The sequence below is a fragment of the Columba livia genome, chromosome 4 (genome assembly GCF_036013475.1).
Source record: "Columba livia isolate bColLiv1 breed racing homer chromosome 4, bColLiv1.pat.W.v2, whole genome shotgun sequence".
Lineage (NCBI taxonomy): Eukaryota > Metazoa > Chordata > Aves > Columbiformes > Columbidae > Columba > Columba livia.
Genome location: NC_088605.1, coordinates 75,945,807 through 75,965,554, shown reverse-complemented (window position 1 = coordinate 75,965,554; position 19,748 = coordinate 75,945,807). Strand labels below are relative to the sequence as shown.

General features: G+C 40.9%; 1 protein-coding gene across 5 annotated transcripts in view; it reads left to right on the top strand.

The window, feature by feature from the left end:
* The first annotated feature begins 1,017 nt into the window (after positions 1-1,017).
* The window catches only part of LOC102093831 (melanopsin), a 29,236-nt gene continuing 10,505 nt past the window's right edge, over positions 1,018-19,748 (top strand). For 2 of the 5 annotated variants that reach the window (XR_002415047.2, XM_021289330.2), the window contains exons 1-7: positions 1,286-1,491; positions 11,888-12,030; positions 13,624-13,757; positions 15,276-15,479; positions 16,402-16,573; positions 18,281-18,436; positions 19,162-19,269. Coding sequence is in view for 4 of the 5 variants with exons in the window: in XM_021289330.2 (XP_021145005.2) it covers positions 11,897-12,030; positions 13,624-13,757; positions 15,276-15,479; positions 16,402-16,573; positions 18,281-18,436; positions 19,162-19,269 (908 nt within the window). In the remaining variant the exon portion in view is untranslated. Of the gene's footprint in view, positions 1,171-1,285; positions 1,492-11,887; positions 12,031-13,623; positions 13,867-15,275; positions 15,480-16,401; positions 16,574-18,280; positions 18,437-19,161; positions 19,270-19,748 lie in introns of those variants that run through there. The other 3 variants (XM_021289217.2, XM_021289168.2, XM_021289277.2) reach the window with 3 other exon arrangements.

Genomic DNA, 19,748 nt, shown 5'->3' with positions numbered 1-19,748 from the left:
CTAAACATCTACATATGACAGTGATACCACAATTTTGCTTTTTATAGTAGAATGCATAACAGCATATTGTGCTTTCACTGAAGCACATATTATTTTTTTTCTGTTCTGGCACATTATTCATTTTGTTGTAACATACCCATCATGTCTTCTGGATATTAAATGCCAAAGCAAACTTTGTTTTGAAACCTAGACCCACAATTTAGGAAGTTCTGCTGCATTCTCCAAGCATTTACAGATTACCCATATCTTGGTCATACTTTTAAGTTTTATGTCTGTAGTTGAATTTATATAATCTTCAAAATCATCAGTCTAAAGAGCTAATCTGTGGGCAGAAATAGTTTTAAGGATCTCCTGCAAAGCTGTGACCACTATCAGGCCCAGATGGAGGGGTGTCATAACAAGTCCTTTGTTTAAATTGCTATTTCTCCTCCTCCTTCTACTACTTCCAACTTTGTTTTCTCCAGGCAAAGCTCAGTCTCACAAATCCTCTCCATTCATGTATTTTAAAAGGGGAAGAATACTGAAACCAGTTGTGTTGAAAATATTGTCAATGCATTGAAGAAAAACATTTGGGATAAGAATGTACCATTTTCTGTGATTTCTTTCTGGGCAGAGTGCAGGAGTAAAAGGCTCTCGAAGAGCATCCCTGCCATCAGATGCCTTCTCTTTTCATCACATTCCAGTGCCTCTGAAGAGCTGAGCTTGACAAATGCGATACCAGTGAGATGCTGTGAGGTAAGAAATTCCTGTGCACCATTCAGTGCTGTTCACTTTATTTTCTGCAGTTACTCCAGCATCTTTGGGACAGGCATCGTGAATGTCAAGGCACGATGAAATTTCACTAACTCCAGGGTGACTTGCTGGCAAGTGACGATGTTTTATACCCAATCTCTGTTCCTTGATAACCCTGCAAGAAACCCAGCTGTGTGTTTAGGCGTGCGGATGCTCATACATGCAGCAGGGCAGAGCCACCCTGACCTGGCCGTGGGGATGGAGCAGAGACAGCCAGAGCTTTTGATCGACAGGGGGGGCGGTAGGGGGTGTCCGGCTGCTGTTTTCAGGGTGGTTACAGGGAAGGGAAAGCCAGTCGGGCTCCTCACAGCGAATGCATAAGAGGCCACGGGTGCGAGTGGAACCCCAGACACCGCCTCCCATCCCCGCGGGGAGCAGGTACGGGGGGGGCAGGACCGCGGGCACCGGCCGCCTGAGGATGCGCAGCCCTGGGGGTGGTACCCGGGGGGGTCGCGATGCTCCCGAGCTGGGCAGGGCAGGGCAGAGTCAGCCGGCTGGGACACTCTGGGAACGAGCCGCTCTGGGTTTCCATCCTTTTTTTTCGCACAGGCTGGGTAAGGGGGTGGGTGGTTTGCCGGGGGCTGGGTCTGCGAGTGGCTTTTTTAAACCCTGGGATTTGAAACGCTCCTCGGGATGAGTCGCCGCTCAGCGGTTCCGCACGGAGCGGAGGGAGATGATGCTTTCGGCTAGACCCAAAAAGTACGTGTCTAAAAGAAGGATTCGAAAGTGTGGGCAGGGAGAAGGGAGGGGAGCGTTTCTTTTCTGCTTTCTTTTCCAATTAATGGTTTAAATGAATTGTTTCTCCTTTAAAAGAGAAAAAAAAAATCATTGAAGATGTTTTGATTGTAATTAATTTCGATTTATTTTTTTGTGCAGCTGCTTCATCTCTCCCGAAAGGGAAATTTATTTTCTTTGTGCTGTTTTGTTTAGATTTTTAAGGATGATGGATTTGGTGTTTTGGCTGATGGGAAAAGCCTTGCTATGCAAGGGATGATGTAGCAGGTGATTGCTTAGGATGGTACTTGTTGCATCATCAAGATCTAGTTGCTTAAACCTTATTGTGATCTGTTCATTGATACCAGCAAAATTTCAATGAAAAAGGAGCCATGAATGAAGTCCTAAAGCAGATTTCAGACTTGTTATCCTTTTGTGAAGCTGATTAATGTAATGTAATGTGACCCAAATGAAGTGCTGTAGGAAGCTTTGTCAGCTGTCAATATGTTTAGCTGGGATTATTTGAAAACATACATTCAAAAAGGAGGGTTTTCTTGTGCATTACAAATTAGTTATGATGATTTGGGGCAGAAAACCAAGATAGGTCAGCAGACTAAATATGAAGAAATTGTGTAGCCCTGTTGTCCATACCCATCTGTCCTGGTATATCCCTGACCTTATGCTATTATAATACTTGGGATAGATTTTAGGATAGAAGATTTCCTACTAAATCTTTGATGATTTACGTGTACTTAATTTCATTAGCCAGCCCAGCTCTGGAGTTCAAAGAAGTTTGCCAAGAATATTTGCTCCTTTTTCTAGTTTTAAGAGTGGAAAAGAAAGGGTTGTGAGAGTGGCACTGGGAGAACCTCCAGCTTGGGAGGGAAGCTTCAGATGTCATCTCATCACAATGGATCATTGTTCTGCAATAATTCAGAAAGAAAAGAGCTAGGCAGGGTTTCATACAGTCTTCTTAAGTTTAGTAATAAACAAGTGGCAAGTGAACAGGGGTTTGAACATGTAACTCGTAACTCCAAATCATTTAAATGCACCAAAGCGCATTCTGGCACTACTAAAGGTCTTCACTTCTAATTGATTTTGACTTTTCAATTTCATCTTATCATGGTGGCTGTGTGGTTGTTTTTGCTGTTAAACTTTCTCTAAAGTTTCCTAGGGAGCCCAAGTTTTGTCCCCTGTCATTATGTCTTCACTGTATTTTTGATTAGTTCATGCTCTGTATTGCTTTCTCTTGCTATAAACTTAACTGTACAAAAATTGAGCAAGGGATTTAAAGTTGAATTTATTTTTTTTATATATTGTTTGCCTGCCATCAGCGGTTGCAAATTATCCCCCCAGGATGTCCCACACTTCCAATGTGCTGAACACGGTCTGCTTAATCCAGCAGCCCTTGGCCAAGCTGAGTTTCAAGCAGAAATTTTTGCACACACCAGATTTGGCCCAGAATAGAAATGTGTGTCTGTGTACTGTTACAGATGATTAAATGAGGCTGATAAACTCCTTGAACCACAAGAGCAATGTCATCAGATAAGATGGTATCAATGTGCACAAGAGTTCCTCAAAGTTATGCAGACCTAACAAGGAAATACGAAGTTGGAAGAATTGCAGCTGCAATACAAGCCAAGCTCTCTAAGCCCTGAAAGGTAGAAAATCTTGGTATACTGGTGCAAGTGAAGTGAAGGACTTACTCATAATGCAGCTGAGAGGCAACCATCAGGCTGACTTGCACAAAATGATTGCACTAATCAGCAGATTACTTGCCTTTGTTTTTAGAAAGAAAAAACACACCTACTTTTTTATATACTTGATAACTTTTGCTACAATTTCTATACCAAAACTTATGCTAATATTCAAATAGTGTAGCTGACTAAACCTTTAGCATGATAAGGAGTGAATGTGGCTTAGAAACACACAGCGTTGGCCTTTTGCAGGAGCCCATTGCACAGAAGATGAGTGTCTGCAAATGAGGGTTTGTGGGGACAGCAAGAGCACCAGGGAGCTCCTGGATTAATGCTCCTCAACAGGGCATGAGGCAGCAGTATGGTGGTGTCCTGGGTGATGTTTTAAGACCCTTTGGTAATCCACTTGCAATATAATTATTTTGTATTCAGCTGTGATGACTACGCAAGTGCTGTAAAAATGCTTTTCGGCTCTGTTATCAGTTCAGTGTTTACCATTTGATCGCAACAAAACTAACAGCAATGAATTGCTGTTCAAGTTCAGTACAAGTTTGGAATTAATAGCACCTATTTGTTTTCAGTGTGCTCTTAGATTGTGAAGAAATCTTAAATGAGCTTTTCTTCCCCCCACAGCTGCTGTGAGCAGATCATCCCTTCACCTGTTTTTCTGTGAAGAGATGCTCTTCAGTGTGATGCTTTTATCATCACAGAGATAGGACAGAGAAAGGACAGAGAAAGGCCCAGTGTGGGCCATGAACATGACTTGAGATACATGCAATGCTTTGTTAGACTTAATTTGTTAGACTTAATTTTGTTTGTTTTATGAGATTCTCTGGTGCATGTCACTCTGCTGGCTTCTTTATGTGCTTTTTAGACATAAAGTTTCCAAAGGAGCTAGTTTTTGTCTGAGAGGAGCAGTAGGGTTCTGCAGGAAAAACTCATGAGACTTTGACCTGGCACAGTAAAAACAGATTTGAACCCAGTCAGCTTGTGGGCTTCTCTTTTTGTAAAATGGCATTTCCTCCTCAGGTCAGAAAAAGAAGCTGCCTTGTGCTGAGATTTTATTTTCTGGTAGTTTATCATGGTTCCAAGCTGATGCTGCAAAGGCGATGTAGGACTTGATTCAGACGCAGAGATTATTGTGTGGGTGAGAGAAAGATGATGCTTCCTAACATACATGTACTAAAACTTCTGTTAGCTTTCAGAGAGTCTTGAAAAGTGGTCTGCAGAATTAAAACAAGAGACCACATTAGAACAACTACATCGTCCCTATTTTCAGTGTGCCACACGTGGCAGCGGAGAGGGAAGGGAGGATGCTCCTTCATTGCTCCAGCAAAGGTATCTTGTTGCTTCTCCAGATCAAAGTAAAGGCACTTGCTTCTGTGTGAAATATTGTTTCTTCCTCCAACATGAGCACTGTACATGAGATAATTAAGGTTTCCAAGAGATACAGAAGTTACTTTTAATATATACGCCAATTCCCACCAAATGCGTCAAAGGATACTCTTATTTTAGTATTTTAGAAACCTGGGAGTCTTTTGATTGCTGTAATTGCTCTTTAATTATGTCCATATTGCAGTTCCTTATTCATTTTCCAGTGCTGCTTCAGTCTTCCTCTGAAATAAGTCTTCAGTTATGCAGTAGCTTGCTAGTGGTAAATGGAGTTACCAGTTTGACTTGTTCATTGAACACTGGTCTATTTGCTCCTTTAGCAATGCTAAATCCACAAGGAACTTGTAAGTACTTCACCCTCCAGGTGACTAGAAAAGCAATTATCTCCTTCCTGGATGAGAGTTGATTTTATTCTCCTCTTGGAGAGTTAAGGAAGGTTGTGCTACTTCCAAATGCTTCCATTTGGCAATAAAGATTTGCTTATCACTGCACAGATGGGTCATCTTGAGTATACCTCACATGAATTTCCTCATCTTCTCAGTCATCTCTGTTACCTGTGGTGGCTGAGTGCTTCATTCTACACAGAGTATTTAGCGTACCCAGTGGGAATCTGTCAGACTAATATGCATAGGCCATTGGACTAAACAATGTGTTAGTGATCCAGTTAAATTCTCTAAAATTAATCATAAAATACTCCAAATTTTAATGGAAATCAGGCACCTAACGGTGCAGATAAACACCAAGGAGTATTTTCAGCAACACAGGAGAAGAGTCAGTACATCGCCTTCAGCGCGATCAATAGGTGTGAAGTGCCTAAAAACCTCTCGAAATCAGTCTGTCCATGCGGGACTTAAAGCCACAGCAGGAGAGACTTATAAATGAAGTGGAGCATTTAACTGCATCCTTCCAATCTGAGAAATATGCCCCCTCTACAGATTATCTATTGAAGTTAGTCTACAGTGTCTGGGTGCAAACTGTGTATAGGTTCATTTGGCTTTTGTTGTCTGTCCCCAGCGCCTTGTGAAAGTAAAAGAACGTAGGTAGGAAGATTTTCAAATTACTGAGTTGGGGTACCTGTGTTCAAGAGACTGAAATAGTATTTCATTTTACTTACAACTTAAATCCTTCACCCCTTCCGTGCGTAGAGGAATATTAAACAGAAACGAGCAGATATTACATGGGAATAATCCCCAGCTTAGAGCGATTAGACATTTCTTTGATCTAAACAGAAAATGAGCTCCACGGGGTTTATACCAATATCACAAATGTGCTGGAAGTTAACAGATTGGGAATGTGCACTTGCTGTATTCCCCAAATTCTTCCCCTAAAAACATCTGCTGCCAGATGTTGTCAGGTGTAAGACACTGGAGCTGGTGGGGGCTCTGATCTGACAGCTTTTAGCAGCTTTCGTGTTCCTGAATGTACATGATGGAAATATGCAAATGGCACTGAGAAGCTGGGGGATATTTCTTAAATTGTCCCCCACCCTACCATGCATGACTGAACTTTCATGTTGAAATATGGAAATGACCCTAGATGGGGAAGAATGTCTCTGGTTTTCAGTTTATTTCCCGCAGCAGAAAAATCAGTTTGTTTGTAAATAGGGTAATGTAGTGCGTGAGATGGGCTACTTGGTAAAACTGTAGTTCTTTACCTTCAGCTAGTAATTGAAATGTAGTTAATAGAGGAAATGTATTTCTACTGTTATCATTGTGCTTCCTTCATCATTCACCACACTTCATCATGGGTGACAGAAGAAAAAAAATAGAGCAGGGAATCCAGCAGGAACCAAATGACCACATTGATGAAAAATATTAGCTATATGTGGTTTTTTAAGTACCATTAGAAATACTATATAGGATTAGTATAAGTTATTAACATCTTGCCTTAACTGGTTTATTAGGATGTGTTTTCATCTTGTAATCACCCCTCGAAAAGCTGATGTTCAGCTGATCCTTAACATAATCCTTAAAATAAATGCATGTTTCCATAGGATCTATTTAAAATGTAGGGCCCACTTCTCAAGGCAGTTTTCACACACAGATCTTCTGGTATTAGCTGAGCGGGTCTCCCCAAGAAGCAGAAGAGTGCAATAAAAAGGCTGATGCATAAAACTGGAGGTGGCTGGTGAAGGATTCACACTGCGTTATCAACAGTAAGGAAGAATTATTATTAGTAATTTTTTAAAAAAGAAAATATAAAAGTCTAGGTGTCCAGAAGCCAGAGTTCAAGCTCTTTGAAATCTCAGGGCGGGACGTTATATCCACTGGCAGAGATCAGAATTTCAACATGTGGTGCCGATGTTTGTGGGAAGGCAAAGGAATTTCTTCATGTGCTCGTGTTAAAAGCAGCCTGGGATGGGTAAAAGGGACCAGGACAAGCTCCAGGAGCTCAAAGGAGGCAGCTCAGGTGAGGATCCCACCTGATGCCAAAGGGGTCAGGGCCAGTGACTTCAGAGCACTCTCTCCACCATGTGGCAAATGTAGAATGAAGGGGTTATTTTTTTCTCCAGATGAACTTTTATGTGATTATTGAGGAGCTACAGTTACCAGTAAGATGCTCAGAAGGAGAAAAATACCCTATGAAAATATGATGCAGAATGCATGGGAAGATAAAAACTTAAATGTTTTCTGTAGTCCTGAAGACTGCAAAATTTCTTATACTGAAGGAAATAACTGATATAATGTTTTGACTACACATGCTTTTAATATTCTCTAATGCTATAAAAAATATCACTTGAGATTCCTACTGCTTTATTGTTGTGCAGTGCTAACAGTTGTCCATGCCCTCCCAGACAAACAAATATGCACTGAACTGTAGTAGTCCAGATAATGTTGATGCAGAATTAACATTGATTAGCTTTGTTCAGCATGCTACATGCATGGCTCATGTTGCAATTTAGGGTGCATTTGGGCATAGCATCTGATAATTCTGGTCAAGGGGACAATATGTTGATTGTCTCAGGGGTCATGTTAAGGAACTGTAGAGGAAAAATGTTGTGAAGGCCTGGGCAATGCTACCTGCCTCAATTATACAAGTTGTACCAGTACTGGAACAGAAACACCCTCAGAAAACTCTGGTATCATGCTTTAACACTTTCTGGTCTTGGAAAGAAAATGGCTTGCCTCAAGGTTTGAATGTAGTAAATCAGATTAAGGCAGGGAAAAAAAGGTGCTAGTTACGTGCCAGTGATTCTCCGCAAGAACAGGGAAGCAATTAACACAGTGTTAAACACAAAACACATGGATTATTATTACCCCTGGATATATAAACACCTGACTTTGCTTATGTTGTTGAGTATCTAACTGGTTTATTCTCATATCGAGAACCTGATCAGGTTTTGGTGGTTTTCTTGTGTTTTTTTTTTTTTTCATCCTCCAACCATGTGCCATTAGGACTGGATTAATCTGTACTTTGTGGTGTTTAACACAGCACTGTTAACCAGAAGAAGCAAAGTTGTTAGCGTTTTTGTTCTGTTTTAATACCAAATATATTAACAATATTTTCCATAAGTATTCATTTTTAAATACATGATATTTAAAAAAAATGCCTGGCTAGCTCTACCGTAATTGCCACAGAGCAATGGTTTGCTGATTCTAGAGTTCATGCACACAAGGTATTCATTAGGCCACCAATTTTGTTGTTGTTTCAAACCAGATGGTGTTTCATACTGATATTACCTCTCACATGGATGGTCACCAAAGTTACAAGGAACTTAGCAAGTATTATCTGCTGACTTCTTCAGTTCAATGGACTGCTTCAAAAACATCTGTATGCTGGCACACATGGATTGCTCCCAACTCACCACACCTAACTGTTGTTTGCTATTTTCTTTAAAATTTCCAAGAATGACTGTATAGACTTCAGGTTTTTTTGTACAGTAAAATCAGTCTTCTGCTTTGTGAATCCATGTGGTGGGTCAGCACAGGGCGGCTGCTGTGCTGTTAATTCACTCCCTTGTTAGTGCACATTAATCCCCCATGTAAGCAAGGCCTTGCTTAAGCTCTTTTCAATGTAAATCATTTCCACAACATGAGCTTGCATCACTGACTGAAACGAGAGCATAAGTAAAGCTTTAGATACTCTTACATCCACCTAATGCCAATCATGCCACCATTTCTGAATTCAGTCCATTATTTTCTATGCCTACTCATTGGATGGGACTTTCCCTTGTCCTCCTTTTTTTAGCCACAATTTTTTGTCTTCTGCATTGCAATCTTTATTAATCTCACCAGCTGGAAAGCAGAAACAGATGGCTCTAATCATTTGGAGGTTGTTTTAGCACTAAAAATCAAATCACAAAAACTTTTATAGAATAAGTTGTTAAGTTTTCCATCTTTGTTTTGGGAGAAATAGACCAAGCTTATTTTTGTATCTATTTCCTGGTTCCTTTGCCAGCTACTTGAGGGACAAATGTTAGTTGTTTATCCTCTGTTAGGTGACAGAATTTTGATGTTGTACTCACATGGCATGTAAGGGTAAGACCACATTGTGATTTATGTGAGTTGTCAGGTCCAGCATCTCACAGAGTCAAAACACAAGTGATTGTAGCATTAATTTAGGAGGAGCCACATGAAGCGAGTACAGGACAGGCAAGTACACCAGAAGCTGGTCCTACTGCAGTTACTGGCATCTTCATGGACTGCTTCTTTATGTTTGTATTTTTGAATGAAACCATCAGGTTGCTCTGGACAGTGTCTTTAAAATCTCCATTTAGGAAATGGATGTGTCTGTGGGTCCCAGGAGAGCAAACAGAGGGAGGCAAAGCCAGCCCAGGGGAAAATGGACAGGTGAACATGCCTCATGTGAGTCCAAGAAAACTCACCACCCATTATACATTCAATATATTGGTTGGATAGAATGCAATGCCTGCCTTTATTATCTCTGTCTTATATAACATCATTAAAGAGAAGGAGCCGGGCTGTGACTTGTACGGAACACGCTTTTCATTTTATATTACATGGCTGTGTTGATACCGAGTACCTGCAAACACCATTTATCGACATAGACATGCTGAATCCAGCTGTTCATCACCATGGCAGCATGAAACAGCTGGAGCTGGGGCGGCATCTGGCAGCACGGCTTCTGACTTTGTAAGGGTTACAATTGCATCCTCAGGGCTTCCAGATTCACCCTTAATAACAAGAAAATGAGTAGCCTGAAGTATAACTGCGCAGTGTATTCCAGCAGTAAAGAGGTGGTGTGAGATGGATACAAAATCAATGCAGTGTTTAGCCTAAAAAGCAGAATGCTTCTACTAGTATAAATTTATTTTTTGCTGATTTTTAATAGTTGTGTCTTTTCATTCAGATCTCAAAGTTGTTCTTACCGCTATTAACATCACAACAAAAGTGTCTGCAGTATTTTCCAGACTCCTCTGAAGGAAGATCCCTTCTCGAAAGCCTGTGTAATCTAAACAACCCTCGCTTTAGCTTCTCACTGAGATTGCAGGCTCTGCCCGATCCCCAGCGTTTATTGCCTTCCAAATTCCACTCCATAAGCATGAATAGTTTATATTTCATCCAGTATTGCCATCAAGCTGTAATTCGAGTTTACAAATGCGTCTTGTGAGACATCTTTTAGCTTTTGACACAATCTACCATTCATAACTGAATAAATGAGGCAAAACCATCCAAGTTGGCTTATCTTCAGCAGAGACATAAGACAAGACACCTTTGGGTGTGAAATTCACAACCCATTTCTCAAGTGACTTTCTGCAGAAGTGAGCTCCCATATGATGAAGTAAAGCATAATACTTATGACTGGCAAGTACTACTTTGCCTGAATTACAATGTATATGTGATACTCCTCTATATAATAACCCTCTATATAGGAGTTAATCCTAGTGGATAAACTGGAAAGGAAGGAGAAAAAGGATCGTTTTCCTTTCTCTCCAGTTTAGTGTCTCTGATATGCATTGCCAGCAATAAGGCAGGGTTTCGATTTAGTGCATGCGCGCTGCTAAGAAGATGAGGTGCGAGTGACGGAGAGGAGTTTATCGCGGTTAATTTGCGTGGTTATGGTTCTGTGGTTCATTTGTGTGCCCTGAAAGCACACAACCTCTCACACCTCCTTCAAGGGGTAAATGCTTCACAGGGTGGCTTTTTTCTTGCTGTTTAACTGCTGGGAACAGCAGCGATGTCTCCCTGGTGCAGCCAGAACCAGCAGATGTTCCCTTTCCTTTCTTTCTACTTTTATAGCAACGTTGCCTTTGAAGTGTCACGCTGCTGGTCACCACTGTGTTATGGGCACAGTCTGTCAGACCACTGAGAAAGCTTAAAAGCAGCTCTCTGCTTTGAAGCCATAGCTTGTGTACCATTTACACCACCACTTCAGCCCCAAGAGCTTTGCTGTCACTGATGCTGCTTCAAGACCCGCTGGTTTGCAGATGTTGAGGACGTGCTGTGCATCTCACCAAGTGCTCCCTGTCACCAAATGCAACCTGCTCAGTGGGATTGGATGATGCCCACAGCTGGAACTGTTGTCCAGGGAGGGAGTTGTAGTGTGTGCATTTCAGAGGTGAGCAAGGAATAACAAGAGGCAGAAAGGAGAAGCAGCAGTATGGGCGGTCAGGAGCTAACAATAAAGAAAAGGCTGTTCTTGCCATTACGTGGTGATAAATCTGAGTTTAAAAATAATGTAGAGTTATTGGGGTTTTATTCATGTGTTGTAGATAAAGGACAATTAAAGTGTTGTCAAGACTATTTAATGTATTTGTACTTACACAGGCAATGCTATTTTGCCTCGTTTCACACCTTTTCCATGAGGAATTCCCAGCTTTTGCAGCACTGTAAGTCAGTCGATACGGAGTTTGGGAAGACCCAGGAGATTGAATGTTTGTAAGGGTGGGATTTGCTGTTGCTGCTCCTAATAAAACTGGATTACAATGGGCTATTCCTTGTGGAACTGCAGTTTGTGTTGTCAGCTAGCTCTGTGCCCCAAAGTTGCAGCAGTTACCTGGAGTGAGTTTTGTGCTAGCACATATTTGGCTTTTTCACATCATCATTGTAACTTAATGCTCTTCCAGTTTGTTTTCCTCATGTTTGTTTGTTTGGTTGGTTGGGTTTTGTTTTTTTGCTTAATGTAACCCTGTACTGTTAAATAAGGTAATGAAGGCTACTTGAAGGAAACTTGATTACAGAGGACATGAAAAGAGCTCCAAGGTGTGCATTTGATTTACATGAACTGTGGAAGTGAGTCCTGTGCTTTCCTTCAACAGGCTGAGCATGTGTCCCCACATGATAAGTGTCCTGAATGAGCTGAGTTGTCCTTTTCCTCTGTTTTCCATTCAGGGTTTGAACATGGGCACCCAGCCCCACGCTCTGACCAAGGCAGAGATACCCGCCCATGTTCTTTACACCGTAGGAACATGCGTGCTCATTATCGGCTCCATTGGCATCATTGGAAACCTCCTAGTTCTCTACGCATTTTACAGGTACGAAAATTCCTTTTACCATTAAGCTGACTGGCCTCGAGGTTCACATGTGTTTGTGTGCAGATGTTCTGCATTTGTTCCCTCTTGGATTAAATCTCCAAGCAAAGGCTGATAGCAACAAATGGGGGGAAGGCAACACCTCCCACCCACATACACCTTGACATCATTGATAAACTCAGTGTAAACTCCTTATGTTTTAAACCACCAAAGAAAATGAGAAAATAAATACCTTGTTCTGTAAATAATTCCATTTGAAAGCTTAAAAAAGAGTTTGATACTTTTAATGATGGGAACCACACCTCCTTGTTGCAGACTTCTGCACTCACCCTGTAGAATTTGCAGAAATACTTGGCAAATGCTGATGTTCTTCCCAGCTGCCCAGATGTGCTGGAAGGACCAGGAAAGCGATGCGCTGCATGAAGTGAGCTCATGCCACCAGCGTATTCCCTGCTTCAGGCAGATCACAGGATTTCTGACAGTTTGTGTGTTCTCTTGGCTTCTGACAGTGTAATATCTCATGAAAAAAACATAAATAGTCGCCTTCTGTCCTACACCGTGGTGCTGGATTTCCATATCTTTCTTGCTCACTGCTTGCTGTCGTCATGGTGATGCAGATGGGGCTTGCACTGCTAGAAACATCAATGGGGTTATGAACCAGGTGTTAGTTTCCTATTCTCAAAAGACTAATAAATTAGCTTGGTTATTTTAAACAACTCACTTTAAACATGAGATAGAGGAGAAACTGAATTCCCTGCAACTGTAGATGCCTTTGTGATTTTTGAAACACAGTGCAAGCTCTCCATTTTTCTTGAGATGTGTTTGTTTTCATTGCTGTGATAAGAGCATTAAATTGTCGATGCAGGAATATCTCTGTTCCAAGTCACTTCTTTTTCTATTATACATGCCTGACACTGTCCTGGATTCAAACTCTAGCTATCAAAGCTCTTTACTTCACCATGCAGCCAGTACAGGCTACTAGTACTAGTTCTAGGGGCTACTAGTTCAGTGTTACACCTTCTCAGTATACCTGTCAAAAATGCCAGTTTTAAAGTAGATTTGGGTGAGCTGAACTCACAAAGTAATTTAACTTTTGTAGTGGGACATAATATCTGATCAGAGCAACTAGGGTATATTCAAGCAAATAACCCCTAGTAAAAGTGATTCTTTATCATGTTGCCAGTATCTTCATTCCTCTTAGAGCCAAGTGTGATCTTGAATACCAGCTGAAAAGTTTCCTAGGAGGTTACAACTCCAAATATCCCTAAGAAGTCAGACTATGTGAGGTGGTGAGATGTGGGGAAAAAAACCTGGAAGTGATATTTGGTTCTTTTTGGATAAGCTTTGCTTGCAGACCGGCTGCTGCATTCACACTCCTTATTGTGGTGTTTAATGGTACCTGTTGATCTGCAGCTGAGTATTTTTGAGCTCTCTATGAGATGTATACAAACTGCAGTAATTGACTTAGGAGTGGCAATTGATTGTAGGTAACCACTGATTACAAGCTGGGTGATGTTTGTTTATGGTAGGAAGATATTAAGTCACTTGATTATTCACATTATCTATTTAAAACCATGTGTATTTCCTGTTTTTAAGCAACAAGAAGCTGAGGACACCCCAAAACTACTTTATAATGAATTTGGCCATGAGTGACTTCTTGATGTCGGCTTCTCAGGCACCCATGTGCTTTGTGAACAGCTTGCACGGAGAGTGGATACTTGGAGATATAGGTACTTTTCAACGCCAATTCATACCTCACCAGTTCTACACTGCCTGCAGCCTATTTTGGCCATATCAGTCCTGGCTTGTGCCGTGGTGATGGCAGCACAAGACTTTTGGGTGAGAACCCAAGTTCTTGACGTTACCAGTCAACACGATGGCACGTTTTGTGTTATAGCTTTGATTCTTCTGTCTTACTTATATTGGAAAGAAAGAAGTCAACATCAACATATAATCGTGTTACATTTTAGCTTGTAAGCGCAGATGCTATGTAGAAAAATTTTATTAAGTTGTAAATACTTTTTGTCTGTATTAGTTTAAGAGGGAGTTAATATTCTTATTTAGAAATGTATGTTGATATCCATTAGCATGTTTCTAGCAATCTCACATTTAATTAGGAAATGTATATAATGAAAATCAGCTGAGGACTCTGCAAATTTAAGCTCATTTCTTTCCAACGGCTAGTAGAAAGAAAAGGTGATGCGTGCTCAAATTATAGCTAAAATGTGGGCAGGTTCCTCAGCAGGCTTGATGCTCTGCTTGGTACTTTATACCAAATCATTGCGCAAAAATTTACACCAAGTAGTGGTTGCATATTGGTGGATGGTGCCCAGAGACAATGTATTATTTATTAGCACAGAAGGGGCTCTCCTTTTAGTTTGAGGATGTTCTTAGTCTAGCTCATCCCCTTAGGTAAAATCAGTGTAAACTATCATGCTGCCACAAATAAAGAAATTTAGTTGGGTTGAGTGGGATTTGGTCTTTAATTGCAGATTATTTATAAAGCCTTGAGAAGAAGTTCGCTCTAAGGTTGAATCCGGTATTTCAACTACCTCCCATTCCTGGTGGGCTCTTGTTTATAACCGCATATGGTGATGCAAGATCTCAGAAAATGAATGACCATTCAACACAGGTTTCTGAATCAAATTAGAGACAGCATAACTACAAATTTTCATCTGCTAGTGCAATGTTTGAATGCAAAGAAGGGAGGGAAAAGAAGCCTGTTTCATGTAAAACCTAAGGTTTTTTTTAAAGTACTGTTATTAAATATGAGAGCTGCAGCTATGCTTTACAGCTGGCCTTTCAGCCATCAAATTTAAACCGCTTCTGCTTTTTTTTCATTTTTAAAACCACATAAACCAAAATCATTTTTCAGAACGTCCATTTGTCATGAGCAGACAGATGTCTCCTGCAGCCTGGTAAGATCAATATATTGGGCAACAGTCCAGGAAAATGTAACTTTAATTAGATTGGATTTTCTTTGAGGCAGTTTTCCATTGATAAAAGGTTCCCAGTTGAGGCTGCAGCGGAGAGTAGATCCTGTTAAATATATGCATTTGTATTTTATTAATATTTGTGTTTCTTCTAATAAAAAACTTGAGAATTATTACATTGTGAGGCCAAGAAAATTCTTCAAATGGGAAAGAAATCCTGAGCTGGGAAAACTGGGCAGTTTAACTTGTCTGGCTCTGAGAGAAAACACACATCTGTTTTAAGAAAATCTCTGATGTTGACATTTTCTGCTCCAGGCTGTGACTTGTACGCTTTCTGTGGGGCACTCTTTGGAATAACCTCAATGATGACTTTATTGGCTATTTCTGTGGATCGCTACCTTGTGATCACGATGCCCCTGCGATCCATCCAGTGGACGTCCAAGAAGCGCACGGTGCAGATCATCGCTGCCGTCTGGCTGTACTCGCTGGGCTGGAGCGTGGCTCCGCTCTTCGGGTGGAGTATGTCGTCTGCTCTCTATCTCTTCCCATATTCCCTATGTAGGCTGCTTTTGCCTTGCTTATGAAAAAATGAGATTTTTGATAAGTTCTCAGGTGGATGCTAAGCCACCACCTGACGGTTTGTTGTCGTACCATCTATCTTTAACTGTTACAGTGCAGATAACCTCCTCCTCCCTACAGCCAGGTTGTACTTAGAATCGTAGAATAATTTCATTTGGAAGAGACCCTCAGGATCATTGAGTCCAACCATAACATAACCTAACTCCAGCGCTAAACCGTGTCCCTAAGAACCTTGTCTCAATGCCTTTTAAACCCCTTCAGGGATGGTAACTCCACCACTGCCCTGGGCAGCCTGTTCTAGTGCTACACAACCCTTTCTGTGAATAAATTTTTCCTAATATCCAATCTAAACCTCCCCTGGTGCAACTTGAGACGATTTCCTCTTGGCCTGTTACTTGTTACTTGGGAGAACAGACCAAGACCCTCCATGGTCCAAGCTCCTTTCAGGCAGTTCAGAGATCAGAAGGTCTCCCCTCAGCTCCTGTTCTCCAGGCTGAATCCTCCAGTTTCCTCAACTGCTCCCATCACACTTGTGCTTCAGCCCCTCACCAGCTTCATCACCTCCTCTGCACTCTTTCCAGTGCCTCAATGTCCTTCTTATGATGAGAGGCCCAAAACTGAACACGGTACTTGAGCAGAACAAGTTGCAGATGGAGTATTAGGCGTATCAGAGATCCTGGCAGTCAGGATCTCCTTCCTACGTGTGTACTTGCATTCTCAGACCGCACATGTAATATGGCTAACATAGCTCTTGAAGACTATCTATACAGTGCAGGGTTTATTTTAAGTGCTCAGTTGTTGGATCAACAAATGTGCAAGCTTCGGGTGCATGTTTGAATAATGTATTCCATGTATTTCATAGGTTCCTATGTGCCTGAGGGCTTGATGATATCCTGTACGTGGGACTACGTAACCTACTCCCCTGCAAACAGAAGTTACACCATGATTTTATGTTGCTGCGTGTTTTTTATTCCTCTTATAATAATATTCCATTGTTATTTATTTATGTTCCTGGCCATAAGACGTACTGGCAGGTAAGAAATGTAGCTGAAATAAGTAAATCTCCCTTTTCTTGTATTAGAAGATTTTCTCCAGAAAAATCTGACTCAAACATTAATTTGAATAGAAATTGGAAATAAAGTGGCAGATCATTAACAGCTGTAACTGGAGAAATATTTTGGCCAATCTAAAACCTAGAATGGATGTGTGTATTCTGGAGTAGGGACAGAAGTCCCCACTTATCCTAGAGTGTGGTAATAAATAGAACATGCAATAATTTGATAGTTCTGACTACTTGTATTTCAGATTTGCAACAGAAGGAACACAGTCCTTGTGCATTCCAGCAGTTTTCAGCCCCGAGGGATGATAAATAGCATGTAGCAATGGAAGCATCATCTGCTTTTGAGCTGCTCTGTAAACTTAACAGTCCTTATATTTTTTGACAGTTTTATTTAAGGCAGGCATCCCAGAAAACCTTGTGGTTCACTCAGACATCAGGCACAATATCTGGCTATGCTTGTTAGGAGACTCTTTTTTTTTTTTTCCCCTCTAAATTCTTGGTCTGTATTTGAAAAAACAAATCAGCAGGGTGTTAGATGTGCAAAGTAACCTCATTCTGTCAGCTACATTTCTCCTAATGAGCACATGACTTTTCTTAGGTTTGACCGAACACCAGCTGGAGCTGCGAGTCCTTGCCATTGCTCTCAGTGTCACCAGCTCCTATGGCTTTTCTCCACATGCAGGCACTTGTTCAAGTTATTTGTCTTCACAAAGCTAAATTCTGTTTTTACAAGCATGTTAAGCTGTATGGCTAAATCAAAGTTCTTACTGAGCTCTATTCTTGGTCTTGGTTCTTACTGCGCACTGTGTATATGTGTTTCATACTAAGCAAAATGATGGTGTCCTGTACACCTGTGAAGCACAGTGGCCACAAGATTTTTCTGTGCCTTTTGCTCACTAATAAACTCACTTTACAGGTATGTTCCAGTGCACTAGGAAGCAGTTTGTTCCCCTGCTGGCTGCAAAGTACTGCCTTCAGCATGAAACGTAGCTTCATTTAACAACACTGATATGTAAAAATGTTTATTTCTATGCTAAACTACATAATGCTAAACCACATAAAATCATGTTTAATAAAGTGTGGGGTGTTTACATGATGTGAAGAGAGACATTTTTTGGCAAAAATATTAGTACTGCCTGTTGTACTCACCCTTGAAAATACTCTTCTATGAGTAAACCTGCAGGGAAGTCAAAATGTCCCTGTAAGTGTTTGGGGTCAGCTTCCTCAGGGTGTTCCAGCACATGTTACCCTGGGAGCAGGAATTTCCTCAAGCTGTTCCTCCCTTGAAAAGGAAAAACCATATGATTTGATTTTGCTTCCAGCTCTGCCTTTGCTTGTTCCACCTCTGAGAGCAACGAGCGGCGGGGAACACTCATTTCTTCACCTTCCCAACCCAAAACCTTCCTCCTCTTGGCATGAGGACACAACAGTCCTGTTCTGTACTCCCAGGGGTTCTTCTGGCTCAGTCCCACAGGCAGATGAAGCTCAAGCAAAGTGTCTGGGACCATTTACTACATTAATTACCTCCTAGAGTTTTTAAATGTCAGAGGACAAAAGAACAGCTAGAGCAGAAAAAGGTGACAAGTGCTTCATTTTGCATATTGCTGAGAATGCATTAGGGATGTTGCACCTCACTTTTCCACCCTGCTGCTGATGTATCTGTATTTTTTTCCCCTCACAGAGACGTTCAGAAGCTGGGCTCCTGCAGCCGGAAATCCTACCTCTCTCAGTCCATGAAGAATGAATGGAAACTGGCAAAAATTGCTTTTGTGGTCATCATTGTGTTTGTCTTGTCTTGGTCTCCATATGCTTGTGTCACCTTGATTGCCTGGGCAGGGTAAGGGAATACGTAATCCAAAGAGCATGGCTTATTCTGCAATATAGACACAAGTATTGTTGTCACCCAGAAGAAACAGATCTCCCTTTTGACAGGCTTTTAAATGGTTGTTACACTAGAAGTGATGTTACTTGCTTTACTATATCTTTGTGAATAAAGACAGGAAAGGGATTATTTGTTCATATATTTTAAAACTGTTATAATTTTTTATCTGCGTTTTTGGTACATTTTCCTTTCCCCCATGAAAATATCTTTATATAAATTGGAGGAGTTACCTCTTTTCTCTCCTAATACCTGTTTTCTGAAGAAGCTTCTTCCATCCAGCACTGATGTTGCTGCTGAAAGCTTTTTCAGTTCAATTCTGTTTTCTTTTTCATCTCCATTGCCTTTTCCCAGGTGGTCACAACAGGGTTGCTATGTTTGGTTGGTTTGATTTTGCCTAGTGTAGAAACAGGGAAGGTGATTCTTTGTGTTCCTGGTCACTTTCCAATAGATAACTAATTGCTTGTGTGTCTTTCATCTTCTTCAAATGAATGAAACCAAGTGCACATTGTCAACTGCAAGCCTTTCATCAGAGCACAGAATGCCTTGGAATGATTTAATGTTCCAGGGGTATTTCTTATCAGGAGACCACAGCACAAAACCAGTCAAAGAGATTAATATGTTTTAATAATTTAATATTAAGCCATGGCATGGCTGTGTGTGATGTTTTTACTTTGTTTCAGTCGAGGCAACACCCTAACACCATATTCCAAATCCGTGCCAGCAGTTATTGCCAAAGCTTCTGCAGTCTACAACCCCATCATCTACGCAATAATTCACCCAAGATACAGGTACAGTAAACATATAGGTATGTGTATAAATGTGCATGCAAATGTGGTTTTTACAGTGAATGAACTGCCCCCATTCCCTCAGCTTCATCCCAAGTGTAATGTGAACAAGCTGATGGTCATTGGGAGAAGCTCTGTAAAAAGCGAACAATTTTCATAGAAGTTCTATGAGAGTTGTAGGAAGCCAGTAATCCAGACAGATCTGCCTGCAGATGAGAAATATTTCCAAATATACTGAAAATATCGCTTTTTTATTAGCAGGCTTGCTAATTTGGTCAACAAGTACTTGCCTTCAAAAAATAAAGCAGACATTTCTGCAATACTTGACTCCATGGAAAGAAGGCCCAGTTTTCATATTTGTTTCATTTAGTTGTTCCAGGTAAAAGCTTTTTCATTTTTTACCTTTTTACAAAATATCAGCTTTGACTTAAATTAAATTTTACACTACACTAATGTGATTCACTGCGCAAAATGTGATGTTG